Source organism: Emydura macquarii, unplaced genomic scaffold, assembly GCF_026122565.2.
Source record: "Emydura macquarii macquarii isolate MOO-44397 ecotype Brisbane River unplaced genomic scaffold, CSIRO-AGI_Emac_v2 contig_1170, whole genome shotgun sequence".
NCBI classification, from domain to species: Eukaryota; Metazoa; Chordata; order Testudines; family Chelidae; genus Emydura; species Emydura macquarii.
In genome coordinates, this window is record NW_027131307.1 from 2203999 (window position 1) to 2219207 (window position 15209).

A 15209-nucleotide genomic window follows, 5' to 3' on the forward strand; every position below is an offset into this window, starting at 1 on the left:
ATTTGTGCCATGTTGATCCTGGGCCTGATTCTGATCTCATTTACAGTATATTGGTATAAATCAGGTGTTATCCCTACTGAAACCAAAAGAGTTACACCAGTGTAAAACTGGTGTGTGGTTAGGCCCCATGACACTTGCACTATTTCTCAATATATCCAGGCAATTTTATCATTAGCATCTTTCATACACAAGGATAAAATCCTCCCAATTTCCCCACAACCCAGGTCTCCAACTCAGCTAGTTCTAATTTACACCATGAAGGATCTGGTCCTTTGTTTTTTATCCTCTAGGTTCATTAAGGCAGCAGTGAAAATGGTGCACAATACAAATGAGGCACTTCAGTCGCTTTCCATCTGGATCGTTAATGTTTTTCTTTTAAAGGACAGTGTGACCAAAAGAAGAAAGTTTCCAAGTATATGTCTGAACAATTCTCAGTCAGGGTACCAGAAAATGCCAAATATTAAATATAGGCATTAGGGCCTATAGTGTTAGAAAATTTAGTCTGAACACATCGAAGCTTCTTACCAATTCATACAGACTTGGGACAAATAGAACAAGTTGGTTGCTGGTCTTAGGTTTCATGGCATTAACTGCACTAATGGAGATCAAGCTTCTCGGGACCAAGAATTAGGAACAAGGGACAGAAGATGACCTTCAGACAAAGGTAAATGCACCAATGATTCTTTTTTGATACTGAAATTTATTTGGTCAGTCAGCACAAATCCTCACTCCTTCTGGAACAAGGAGGACCAGGAAGGCATTAACTTGCCTCATCACACGGGTCAAAGTAACTTGTAACACTTCTTCTGCAACATGTTCTCCAGCTCAATGTTGGACTGATGTGCACAACTGACAATGCTTCTATTCCTGACCTTGGCTGCTTCTTCCCTATCACACCAAACATTGGGCCTGATATTTTGAAGGGATGAGCACTTTCTGCAGCGTGCTGAGGGCCCTCAGCTCCTACCTACTCCAATACTGGCCTTGGTATGAGGGGTGTCTGGGGGAAAATATGAGGAAGAGCTCCACGGAGGGTGGCATGGAAGCGGTCAAGGGAATGGGAAGGGGCGCAGAGAAGAACATGCAGGAAACGAGGGGTAAGGAGAGGAACAGGCAGCCAGTGTTTAACATAACACTGCCTTGGCTTAAAATGAAGGTCTTAAAAGATTTCAGTGTAGATAAATGCCCCGCTCTCTTCCCCACACCAACTACCCTCTTTCCCCCCCAAGAATAAATTACTAGAACACTCCAAAATCCTATTTCCTATTCAAGGGATCCATGACCATTAATCCCCTAGTCACCAACTATTTTGACCTTGACTTCTGTTTGAATTCATTCAAGCTGGTAGAGTTCCATTTGGATGGGTGCAGGCAATAGCGAGTGACAAAGGGTTATATCATGATGTACATTGTGGTAGCACGAAAGAACCTAGGCCTGGACCAGGATCCCATTGTGCTCGGCACAGAACAAACATGTACAGGCTGAATGCTTTGACTGTTCATTTCCAGGCACTTGAATGTTTGGCAGTCTGAAAAGGAACCGTTTGTGTAAAGCCATTTTAATATTTTGGGGCACTGGCTGGAATCCACTGAAACACACTACTAGCCTTAACTCTTTTTTAACCCTAGTTTTTTTATTGCAAATATATGGAGCACTTACACAGCACGGCACTCACCTGTGTCATAATGAACAATCAGGTCCTGGGAGTGATTGCCTGTCTCCTGCGGTTGGAATTCCACTGTCAGCTGTATGGTCTCCCCTACCCCTAGTGTCCCAATGGAGGGTTCTATGGAGAAAGGGCTGCAATACAATGAAAATGACACATCAGACCTAAACTAGGTGACACCCTTTGTTGGCTAACAGACATGCAAACTGATTATTAGACCTGGTTCTCCTTTGTTACACCTATGTAGATTCGGAGGAACTCCACTGTAGTCACTGGAGTTAAATCAGGGTTTGTAAGATCAGAATCAAGCTCACTGATCCCAACTTTCTGCAGAGATCTCACACTTCAAATGACTGCCCTGGTGTAATCGGTCTGTAATCAAATGAATTCCCCTGCCCACAGCCCCTTGGAAATTTCCATTTTATGGGATGATTCTGTGATAGTCTAGAATGGTTCTAGAATCAGGCCCACTGAGTCCTATTCTAGCAGCTACTAAAAAAAATGAGTCAGCAAGCACAATTGCACAACTTTTTTTTGTGTGAATGAACACAATGATCTTAGCAGCAATTAACTCACATCAGAGACTAGACTCTGGCTCAAAAGCTGCTCTTTTATCTGAGGTTTTTTATCTGATCTTTCAGACTAACCATTTTTACAAAATGAAATGATTATTTATTATTTAATGAGTGCTAGCAAGGTAGCTGGCATTGCACAAGGCACGAATACTGAGATAGTCCCTATCCTAGAAAGTCTACAACCTAGAAGGCTGACACAAAGAAGAAAAGACTTGCTAGGAGACCAGAGGAGGGATTGATTAATGGGTTTTTTAATCAATAGTTTTCATTGTTTGCATTTTAAAAGTATCCTGTTCATATTTAAGAAGGATCATAACCTATTGGTATTTCAGTGACAGTTATCTCTATGAAGGAAAGGCCTTGAATCAATGCAGATGAAAAGTGTAGCTCCAATGGTATCTTGGCATGTAAATAAGCCACACAAGAGAAGAGAATATCTCAATTACCACCTCAGCAATTGAGTCTCTAGGTAACTGAAGTGTCATTAACAAGAGCATTTCATTGTAAGTGAGTTTAATGGGAGATTCTCTATTTAGGAACAAGTAGTGCTTGCTAAGTGAATTTGTAAAGAACTTCGTAAAGAATGTTTTCCATGCTTACTAGAAATATTTGGACTGCTGAAGCTCTTTGCAATATGTCAGCAGTCATAATAAAAATCTGCAAATGCATTAATATTGACATAGAATCATAGAATATTAGAGTTGGAAGGGACCTCAGGAGGTCATCTAGTCCAAACCCCTGCTCAAAGCAGGACTAACCTCAGCTATATCATCCCAGCCAGGGCTTTGTCAAGCCTCAGCTTAAAAACCTCTAAAGATGGAGATTCCACCACCTCCCTAGGTAACCCATTCCAGTGCTTCATCACCCTCCTAGTGAAAAACTTTTTCCTAATGTCCAACCTAGACCTCCCCAACTGCAACTTGAGACCGTTGCTCCTTGTTCTGTCATCTGCCACCACCGACAACAGCCTAGCCCCATCCTCCCTGGAACCCCCTTTCAGGTAATTAAAGACTGCTATCAAATCCCCCTCATTCTTCTCTTTTGCAGACTAAACAAGCCCATACAAACGTGCTGATTTGAGACAGGACATAATAAGGGACTTCTGGTTGATCAAAGGGAAGTCTCAACCTCTTAATGTCTTGGAATCGTTTTCTGGACAAGTCAAGTGAAATGCATTTCTGGGCAATGACTGCCTGGTTTGGAGGGGTGTTTTATGGCATCTATTGGAAAGACCGAGGTCTGTTTGTTTTTAATACTTTGCTGGTGGTTAAATTATCACCCTGAAAAGCAGGGCGTGATTTGGCACACTTTAAGATAACAACATGGACATTGCAGCTCAAGCTGCAGCTCACACTCTCAAGCCCACCCAACCACTGGGCCTAAGGTCAGGACAGCCCAAGTCTGCATCGGCGCCACAATATCCATACCGCTATTTATAGTGCACGATCATAAGCTCCGCTAGTTCGACTCCCTGGGCTGGAAGGCTCAGTCCCAGATGCAGTGTAGACATAACCAAGAGGTTAAATGAGGAATCTTGGATTGTTTGCTATTGGGAAAGAAGCACTGGCCATTATGAGCCACATTGTTCACATACTTGGATTGCCAACTGCAGTAGTTCATCTGCATTCCTATAGCCGTGGTTGGACCCCATGAAGCCCGATGACTGGTGAAAGCTGTCTCAGGTTCCCCAATAACTGGTCTTTAATGTGATGGAGGGAGTTGGATTCTGATGATTAGGCATCAGCTAAAACACAGTTTTGTTCTTCCGAGTATTAAAGGTGAATGAGTTATTTCTTTGACAGCTAAGCCAAATCAGCCAGGAAGTGTCAAATGTCACAAATTAATGTTCCTGTACAGCTGAGGGTCTGTTTATCAAGGGTACACAGATTGCTTCCGCTGCCAGGTCAGATATTCTTTCCTTATTAATATCAGGTATCTGATATAGAAAGGGATTAGGTTATGGATATTCCCAACAGCTGCCACTACCTCTCATCTATGGCATACCTCCGAGGCAGGTGACACTGTCTGTCGTGGGATTATTTGGGGGGGCTGTTTTCTTCCTTTTTACAAAAAAGTAAATTTCAGCATAAATTGCTGTTAGAGAAGGGAATTCCTGACTTCATAGGTTAAGGCCAGAAGGACCACTGTGATCGTCTAGTCTAACCTCCTGCCAAAGGACTTCCCTGAATTAATTCCTGCTTGATCTAGAGTCTTACAATTCATTATGATCTCCCACCCCTTTGTAATAGAGACCACCCATGCACTGCCTTCTCATAAGCCCTTCCCTCTTTAGACGACTATGACAAGGGGGACTGAGAAGCAGCAGTGCTCTTCATGCTACTAAATAAGCCATCAGAAAATGTTCCTGAAGGGAACAATCTGCACTACTGAATTATTATCAGAAGAATTATGGTAGCATCTACAGTCTCCAAGTCTCGCAGCCCATTGTGCTAGGCACTGTACATATACTTAGAAAAAGACAATCCCTGAGCTGAAGAGTGACAATCTAAACAGACAGGACAGATGTACAGAAAAGTGAAGCTACTTGCCCAAGATCTCACAGCAGGTCAGTAGCCAAGCCAGAAGTAGAATGTAGGTCCCCTGAGTTCCAATCTAATGTTCTATGCCCTGGGCCGCACTGCCTCCTTTTTTCTCTGGAGCCTGAGTGCTTTACCTCTGACATGCAGCCCAGGTCCCCAGGTTTGGGGAATGGGAGTTCCATTATTAAACCTGAACTTTTCTTGACTTAAATCAATTCGTCAGGCTGGTTTCCACAGTTCATAAATAATAAAACAGACTGTAGGCTAGACAACCCCAGCTGGGAATGTATTTCAGTGGCCAAATTGCAAATGAAAAACTGTCAGCTGAGATGAAGGTGTCAAATTAAATTTTGGCCTTTAGTTCATTAATTGTGCATTGTTCTTAAATACTATACAGGTTAGGGATGATCTATCCTTTTAAACTGATAACCAGTGACCTGGATATTGAAAATCTTCAACTATCTTATTTTTCCTTCTTTACATGGCTTTCCTACTTTTTGATATACTTAAATCCTGTCTTATTTGTCTTTATATACTTAGCATTTGACTTGTTTTTCAAGTTCTGTTTTTGATCTACTCTCCTCATTTTACCTGCCAAAGTTTAGAAGCCTCTCTACAGACAATAATAATCGCAGAGTCAGAGCCTCAGCTTGTACCAATCAGCCTCATTCCATTGATTTTGATAGAGCGCTACACCACGCTGAGACTCTGGCCTGCTATTTTCACACTGGCCAGGGGCCAATACTGAATTTCTAAGTTATGACATAAAGTGATATTTTGGCATTTATATTTAGCTTGATTCCTCCAGTCATCAGTTTCCTTTCTTTAAAGAGATGGTCAAATTTATCTATCCCATCGTGATGAAAAACCCAAATACCACTGCCATAAATTTAGGATTGTAACTAACAAGGGCAAGTGGAGATGGCAGCATACATTTATTTTATTTAGGGCTTGAAACCAAATCCTCAACATCTGTCCAGTTATGAGATGCACGGACCACACACTGATGCAACAAACATCTTTCTTATCAAGCCATATTATATGTTTCATCAATAACCCATTTTTTGGCCTTTTGTCTATTTCCTCCTAAAATGTCTTTGCTTTCTTATAATCAGTGTCCAAACATGTTCTTCACAATACAACAGTTTAGGCTAGGCTGAAAACTGGTTTCCCATTCTTTCAATTTCTTTAAAAGTTAACTGCTGACCCTGAGAATTCACTACTGCCAATCAAATTAACCTACTGGTGATTGAATGTCCTCCATGTCTCCATTAGAACCTAAAATGGGCAAAGCCCAAACCATAATTTAATCTGAGGACATACATTCATTTTAATAATGGGATTGTTACCAAGCAAAGAAATACGGTTGTTCCAGTTATACAGTCTCTTTGATGGGATAAGCAGAGCATCCATTACGCCATCACTCCACAGAAAAATCCTGCAAAGAATCTTTAGCTTCTACCTTTCCCCATTGCCATCTCTTCTATGCCTCCAGCCTCCATTTCTGGGAGCTCTTCTTCAGCATCAAAGGGACTGCACTACATCCCAGAAGGATCCTTGAATACTGTGATGGCCCCAGTTGTCCCTACAACTCTGCATCATTCCCTGACAGAGACAAGAAGCTCTGCAGAGAGAGAGAGTCAAGATGAAGCTTCTGAAGAGAGAAGATGAGCTAATCGTCTTTATCAATTCTTCAAAATAACTGTTTGTTACTGCAGCTGATCAACCTTAAACATTCTCTGTTTCCTTGTTGCCTGTGGTCTTGGCCTCATTCCCCCTGGGCTTGACCATTACTGGGACAATCTCAACCTTCATGTAACACAAATGATATCAGTGGAGTTGCATAAAGGGAGAACTTGACTCAATGTACCTTTCTCCTGTTTGGAAAGGGGATCCGTCACTTTGGATTTCTTCTGTTCTGATGTGGTTCAGTTCTCTCCTAGAATGAGTCTGGTGATCTGCAGCTCTCAACTCGACCTGTGCACTGGCCTCAGACTTGGAGAAAAAGAGGCTCTGAGACCCATAGAACCAAACTTTGCCATTTTCTCCAGCTAAGCAATGTTGGCACTCCATTGTTAACAAATAGGAGAGGAGCCAGGACAACCCCATGCCCTCCTGCTCTCCACAGCCTCTGATTGTTCTAGAGACCTGGGGCAGCCAATGGGGAGCAGAGCAGTAGGTAGAAGGAAGAGAAAGTGTTGGAAGTACATTGAATGATGAGAGGGGATTTCTGACACTGCAGCTCTGACAAACGTAGGAACTTAGGACTGGAAGGGACCTCCAATGGCATCAAGTCCAGTCCCCTGCTACAGCAGGCAACCCCACCAGATAATCCCCTTCATAGAATCATAGAGTTGGAAGGACCTTAGGAGGCCATCTAGTCCAACCCCCTGCTCAAGGCAGGACTAATCTCAGCTAAATAAATAACCTTATCAAGCTCCGTTTTCAGACTAGGTAGGTTGTTTTCCCCCACTACTCTTGTTGGGAGGCTGTTCCAGATCCTCACTCCTTTGATGGTTAGAAACCTTCTAATTTCCAGCCTAAATTTATTTCTGGCCGTGGGGCAGAGGGCACAGATGGAGGTATGGGCAGAGGTCAGGGAGTGCTAGGTGGGGGTAGGGAGCTGGGGGCACAGGCATACTCATTATAACGATGAGTCGGAATACAGGAGAGCATCAATAATGCTTTCTGTATGAGAGTTTGTTAAAACTCTTAAAAGCTCCATGGTGAAGTTCCTAAATGTAAGTGCTCATCTTTCAGATTCAATGTCCCTTCCCTGCAAGGTGACATAGCATCATGTTTTTAGTGTCAAAGACAAAGAAGATTGATTAAAACTGGTAGCTGTGGACTGAGATTTGCTCCCAGGCACCATTTTCATCTCAAAGTTCCTGGTCCTTGATATTTCTCTTGCTGAATGTCACAGAAGAGCAACTCATTATTCTGCTTTTAACAATGACAAAAAGTGAGGGGGAAGAGACCAGGCTGCCTTCCTATGTTTATACATTTATATGCCCTTATGAATCTCTCCAGTTCCATTCCACCTACCACCAACTCCTCAATTTATATATAAAAATACATACAGATCCACACACATGGGTATTAGAGTTGGGTGATTTAGGGAGGGCGGAGGGGACTCCAGTCATCATTCAAAATGTTTCCTTTCCACTCAGACACATTTTTTCCAGCATTTTTGTTTCAGCAAGAAAAAATGAAAACATTCAGTTTAGATTTGGTGTTAACCGATTTTTTCTCCCCAGTTCAGCCATCAAAACAAAACAAAAAAAAATCAATTATTCACTCAACTCTAATGGATACACATTAAGAGCACTTCAAGACGCATTAAGAAATGTATAGTATGGCCCCGATTCAACAGTCCATTCTTATTTAGAAACGATTTTAAGCACATACTTAACTTTAGGCATGTGCTTAGGTACTTTATTGAACAGAGATGGACATGAGCATGTGCTCAAATACTTTGCTGAATTCAGGTGTGTACTTGTAACTCTAGTACTACCTTCCCCTATTCTATATGCTGTTGCTCTCAGGCCTGATCTCCACTGCAAAGTTAGGACAACGGCAGCCGTCTTCCGTCAACCACATAATGTATGCATCTCCATTGTCAGATCCCTTTCCACCAACCTAGCTCACCGTAAACATCGACTTAATTAATCCACCTCCATGAGAGGCGGAGTGCTAAAATTGAAGCAAATGGGTCGACTGAGTGGCAGTGTATGCGGAGTGTTGTGTAAACTGACATCATTGCCAGAAGGTGTGTCACAATGCTCCTCTGTGACCGCTTTTGGGATCGTTTTCAACTCCGCTGCACTGAGGCCATGTACACAGGAAAAATCCTCTCCCCTGGTTAAGCCCCAGGAAATTCTGAATTTCCATTTCCTGTTTTTTCAGTGTGGGGAGCTCACCAGAACAGCTGATTATGGTGAGTGAACTCCACAAACACACTCGTGTGGAGTCGACATGAGGTGTTGGATCTTACTGGTCTGTGGAAAGAAGAGTCAGTTTAGGCACAGCTCTGATCCAGCAGAAGAAATGTAGATATCTACAAAAAGATCTCATGGGGCATGTTGGACAAGGGGCACAACAGAAGGCATAACAAGGACACACAGCAGTGCCATGTGAAAGTCAAAGAACTTAGCATACAAAAAAAAGAAGGGAGGCGAACAGTCATTCTGGTTTGGTACCAACCACATGCCGCCTCTATGATGAGCTGCATGCAATTCTTGGCAGCGACCCCACCACTGTCCCCAGACGCAGCGTGGACACCTCGGGGGAATCTGAGTCCCGGGCCAACAACGATGAGACTGTGGATGAGGAAGAGGAGGAGGAGGAGAATGGGGGGGCAGGTGAGTGGGGGATCCATTCTCCCTGACAGCCAGGAACGTTTTTAACCCCGGAGCAGTCCAGCTGGGCGCAGGACAGCATCATGGCTGTCTGTGACGCCAGGGAAGGCACCTCTGGTGAGTAAGGAATTTCAATCAAAGAGTTGGGGTTACTATCCTCTAATGGGTTCTGTTTAATAAGAAATAAAATATTAGGTAGCGTGAGTACTGGCTTCTCCAGCTATGCAGAGCGTGGTTCTCAGAAAAAACTCTTTATGTGCACAGGGATGGCCAGAGAATCCTCCATGGAGATCTCCAGAAAACTTTCATGGAGGTACTCTGCAATCCTTTGCAGAAAGTTTCTGGGGAGGGCTCCCTTATTTCCTTCCACTGCAATAGGACACTTTCCCACGCCACTCCATTATTAAATATGCTGGCATCATCACAGAACACAGCACAGCAGCATAAGGACCAGATCTGTACCCAGAAAAACAGGGTTACTTACCAGTAACTGTTGTTCTTCGAGATGTGTTGCTCATATCCATTCCATTATAGGTGTGTGCGCGCCCCGTGCACAGATTCCTGGAACTTTTTTCCCCTTAGCTGGCCCCGTAGGGTCGGCTCAGGCACCCCCTGGAGTACCGCACTCATGCCGTGGTACATAGGGTGCTGCCGACCCTGCGGGCCCTCAGTCCCTTCTTTCTGCTGACTCCGACAGTGGGGACGGAGGGTGGGTATGGAATGGATATGAGCAACACATCTCGAAGAACAACAGTTACTGGTAAGTAACCCTGTTTTCTCTCTTCGAGTGATTGCTCATATCCATTCCATTATAGGTGATTGAATAGCCATACCTTGGAGGTGGGTAGGAGTTAGCGTTGCGCCGCCCTTGCCAGGACGGCTCTGCCGAACCCCGCGTCCTCTCTTGCCTGCTGCACAATGGCGTAGTGGGACGTAAAGGTGTGGACCGACGACCAGGTCGCTGCTCTGCAGATGTCCTGCAGGAGCACTCTTCCCAGGAAGGCCGCCGATGAGGCCTGGGCTCTGGTTGAGTGCGCTGTTACAGCTCCTGGAAGCGGCACCTTTGCCTGCTCGTAACAGGTCTTAATGCAGGTCATGATTCAGGTGGAGATGCACTGGGTGGAGACAGGTGAGCCTTTCATTCAGTCCGCCACTGCCACGAACAGCTGTGTCGATTTCTGGAACGGCTTGGTCCTCTCGATGTAGAAGGCCAAGGCTCGTCTGACATCCAGGGAGTGCCATCTCCGCTCCTCCTCCGAACCGTGTGGTTTGGGAAAAAAGACGGGGAGGAAGATATCCTGGTTATAATGAAACTGAGACACCACCTTCGGCAGGAAGGCTGGGTGGGGTCTCAGGCGCACCTTATCCTTATAAAAAACCGTGTAGGGGGGCTCTGAGGTTAAAGCCCTTATCTCAGAGACCCTCCTGGCTGATGTAATGGCCACTAGGAAGGACACCTTCCAGGAGAGTAAGAGCAACAGGCATGTCGCCATGGGCTCGAAGGGGGTCCTGTCAGCATGGTGAGGACCAGATTTAAGTCCCAGGGAGGCACCGGGTCGCGGACCTGGGGATATAGCCTCTCCACCCCCTTAAAGAACCTAGATGACATGGGGTGTGAAAACAAGGATCTGCCCTCCAGCGGCTGGTGGAAGGCCGAGATGGCTGCCAGGTGCACCCGCAGGGAGGCCAGGGCTAAGCCATGCAGCTTCAAGTGAAGGAGGTATTCCAAAATCGCCTGTATTGGCGAGGAGCACGGTAGGATGCCCCGGGACTGGGCCCAACAGGTAAAACGCTTCCACTTGGCTCGGTACACCACCTGGGTGGAAGGTTTCCTGCTGCTAAGCAGGACCTGCTGTACTTGCATGGAGCAGGCTCTCTCTCCCTCCATTAGCCAGAGAGTCTCCAAGCCGTCAGGTGGAGGGAATCCAGGTCCAGGTGGAGCAGGCGACCCCGGTCCTGGGAGAGCAGGTCGTAACACCTCGGGAGCGGCAGCAGCGTAGCTATGGACAGGTCCAGCAACATGCTGAACCAGCACTGTCTCGGCCAAGCTGGGGCGATCAATATGATCTCCGCCTTGTCTCTCTTGATCTTCAAGAGGACTCTGGGTATCACGGGAATCAGGGGAAATGCATACATGAGGGCCCCCATCCAGTCTAAAAGGAACGCGTCGGAGATGGAGCCCGGCTCGCGACCTCGAAGCGAGCAGAACCTCGGGCATTTCCTGTTCCAGACGACGCGAACAGGTCCAGTTGGGGAACACCCCACCTGCGGAAGATGGAGGTTACCACCTCCAGGTGCAGTGACCAATCGTGTCGGGGAAGGAACGACCTGCTGAGGCGGTCCACCTCGTCATTCCTGATCCCTGGGAGGTGAGAGGCAGACATATGAAAGTCGTATCTCACCGCCAAGTCCCAAAGACGTATGGCCTCCTGGCATAGGGCCGAGGAGTGCGCTCCCCCCTGCCATATAGAACATGGCTGCTGTATTGTCCGTTAGGATCTGTACCACTCTGCCCTTGAGGAACCGGAGGAAGATTTTGCATGCCAGGCGGACTGCCCTGAGTTCCCTGACATTGAGGTGTAGGGACATCTCGCTTGGTGACCAGCGCCCTTGGGTGCTTAGGTTGCCAGTGATGTGCGCTCCCTACCCCACATCGGAGGCATCCGTGATTAGAGTCACCGATGGTATTACCGCCCTGAAAGGGACTCCCTTCAATACCTCCCTTGGGTCCTTCCACCACAGTAGGGAAGCCAATATTGGGGTGGGTAATGTGACCCTCCTGTTCAGAGGGTGTCTGGCTGGGGTGTACACTGAGGCTAGCCACATTTGAAGAGGCCTGAGTTTGAGGCAAGCTAACCTCACCACATACGTGCAGGCTGCCATGTGTCCCAACAACTGGAGGCATTGCCTGGCTGTCGTCGTGGGAGACCTGTGGAGGTCGTCTATTATGGCAGCCATCATCTCGAAGTGGAGCCTTGGAAGGAAGGCTCTGGCCTGGGTGGCATCTAGTGTGGCCCCAATGAACTGTATGCGCTGCACCGGGGCGAGAATGGACTTCTGCTCGTTGATGAGCAGCCCCAGATTGGTGCATGCTGCACATGTGAGCTCCAGGCTGTTCCTGACGTGGGCCCTGGACCTGCTCCGGGTCAGCCAGTCGTCCAGGTATGGGAATATCTGAACTCCCTTGCGGCGCAGATGGGCCGCTACTACCGCCATACACTTTGTAAATACCCTTGGGGCGGAAGAAAGGCCAAAGGGCAGGGCTGCAAATTGGTAGTGGGCACCAGCTATCATAAAACGTAGGAACCTTCTGTGACCTGGGACGATAGAAATGTGAAAGTATGCGTCCTTTAAGTCGAGGGCAGCATACCAGTCCCCTGGATCTAGGGTCAGAATGATAGAGGCTAGGGAGACCATCCGGAACTTGAGGCATCTGATGAACCTTTTCAGACGGCGGAGATCTAGAATGGACCTCAGGCCCCCCTTGGCCTTGGGGATTAGGAAGTATCAGGAGTAAAACCCTTTTCCCCTTTCCCCCGGGGGAACTTCCTCCACCGCTCCTAGCTGGAGGAGGGAGCAAACTTCCTGAGCGAGGAGTTGCTCGTGAGAGGGGTCCCCAGAGGGGGATTGGGTAGGAGGGGAGTCCGGAGGGAAGGCCATCAGCTAGAGGGCATAGCCCCTGCGGACAATACCAAGGACTCATCGGTCCGAAGTGATGGTTTGCCAGTGAGCATAATACGACCTGAGTCTGTGGGCAAAGGGCCAGTTGGGATCCAGGAGGAAAGGAAGAGTGCCACCCTCGTGCGCACCGTCAAAAAGATTTTTTATTATTTTGGCCCTTACTAGGGTCTTGCTGGGCCCTCGCCGAAGACCCTGAATGGTCGCGGCGGTTAGGGCCTCTGAACTGCTTCTGACCCCTCCTAGGTTGAGCGGGTCTGGGAGGTTGCCTAGGCGGTGACTGAGGCTGGCGCTGGGCCTGAGGCCGAGACTGACGCCTCGAGGCTTGTGGGGTGTAAAGCCCTAGGGACCGCAGCGTGGCCCTGGAATCTTTCAGGGCATGCAGCTTATCAGTTTTGTCTGAAAAGAGGCCAGCACCGTCGAAAGGGAGATCTTGAATCGTGTGCTGGGCCTCTTGGGACAACCCCGACGATTGAAACCACGAGGACCTTCTCATTGCTATGGCCGAGGCCATAGCCCTGCTAGCGGCGTCTGCTGCGTCACTGGAGGAATGCAGGGCCGCTCCTGCCACTGCAATGCCCTCCTCGATCACAGTGGTAAAATCCGCAGTTTTGTCCTGGGGTAGCACCTGCGGAAGGATCTCGGGAAGTCTCTGCAGTTGTACCTCCCGAGGAGCGCCTGATGGTTAGCGATCCTCAGCTGCAGAGATGCCGTCGTGTAGACCTTGCGGCCAAACAGGTCTAGTTTTTTGGCCTCTTTGTTCTTGGGGGTGTTACCCTGACCCCCCTGTCTATCCCTCTGGTTCACCGCGTCCACAACCAGTGAGCATGGTGCAGGGTGATTAAATAAGTACTCTACCCCTTCGGTGGGTACAGAGTACTTTTTCTCAGCTCCCTTGGCAGTAGGGGGAACCGAGGCTGGAGTTTGCCAGAGGGACTTTGCCACCTTGAGAACCCTCTCGTGGATGGAGAGGGCTACTATCGATGGGCCTACCATCCCAGAAACCCCGAATAGGGGATCCTCCTCCTCCGAGAGCTCTTTAAGGTCTAACCCCAGGTTGCTGGCAACCCTCTTCAGCATGTCCTGGTGAGCTCTAAAGTCAGGTAATGGAGCCCTGCGATCCCGGGAGGTGACATCATCCGGGGATGAGGAGGAGGACTGAGGAAGTGGCCCTGCGGAGGGGCCTTCCTCTGGGTCTGACCCCCCGTCGGAGGGATGGTCCTTATCCTGCGGAGTCACAGGAGGAGGTGGTGGCGGGGCCGCAGAAGAGTGGAGTGAGGCGGTAGCCTGGCCCACCTGTGTACCCCAGGGACCCCAATATGGCCACTGGCAAGGCCCCAGAGGCCACACTGGAGCTGGTACCGGTGACGACTGAGCCACCTGGTGCCGAGATCTGGAGCTGGAGCCGCTGGATCTCCGCTTACTCCCGTTTTTGGGAGAGCGGCTCCTGGAAGACGAGGACGACAGTGAGCGGTGCCGGCGCGGAGAGGAGCTGCTGGAGCCCGAGCATCTCCTCCCCCTCGACGACTTGCGTCGACGTTTGTCCCCCAGAGACTGGGAGCAGTGCCGTCGGTGCCGGCGGGAGGATCGGGACCGCGATGATCGGTGCCAGCCAGAGGAGCGGGACCGCGAGGAGTGGGACCGACCGCGGGATGATGCGCGCGTCGGTGCCAGAGGCAGGTGTGCTGGTGCAGGAGGTGCCGGTGCCGGAGCCGGTGCTGGTGGTACCGCCTTGTAGGGCGCTGGGATCCGCGCCGGGCTGGGTGCCGGGGATTGGGACCAGTGCCGTGCGCTGTGGTGCCGAGCCGGACTCTCCACGGAGGACTGAGAGGTAGTCCTTCATGAACTCCTCGACCTCCCTCAGTGCCGTGGTGTTGAGGAGCTGGACTCGGTGCCAGAGCTGGGAGGGGAGTCCGCACTCTCTACCTTCCTTGACCGTCTGGGGGGAGACTTGGACTCCTGTCTCAACCACCCACCGGGTCCACCCAGCACGGTTTTTCCCCGAGACGCAGGTCCCCTAGCCCTCGGCCGAGGGGCAGACGGAGGCATGGGCAGGCCCATGAGGACGCGTGCCGCGGCGAATGCCTCCGGCGTCAACGGTCCTTGCAAGGGCACTACCCCACTCTGCAGAGTCGGGGAAGGCTCCCTGCATGGAGATGCCGGTGCCGGAGTAATCTCGACGGCATGTGGCTGGGGCATCTCCTGACTCCCCCGGGGTCGGGTCGGTGCCGGGGAGTCTCGATGCGCGGAGTCCTTGCGGTGCTTCGGTGCCGGGCCCTTGGTCGACGGTGCTGGTGCCGGTGGAGCGCTCCGCACTGAGGAAACGCTCGGTGCCGCAGATGACCGCGCCAGTTCGGAGTCCGGACGGAGGGCGGACTCCATCAAGATAGCC

At 49.0% G+C, this 15209-nt stretch overlaps 1 protein-coding gene across 2 annotated transcripts in view; it reads right to left on the bottom strand.

Moving 5' to 3' along the window:
- HYDIN (HYDIN axonemal central pair apparatus protein) overlaps window positions 1-15209 on the bottom strand; it is a 293633-nt gene that overhangs the window by 245635 nt on the left and 32789 nt on the right. For both annotated transcript variants that reach the window (XM_067546885.1, XM_067546884.1), the window contains exon 6: window positions 1676-1800. In XM_067546885.1, the coding sequence (XP_067402986.1) occupies window positions 1676-1800 (125 nt within the window). The remainder of the gene's footprint in view (window positions 1-1675; window positions 1801-15209) is intronic.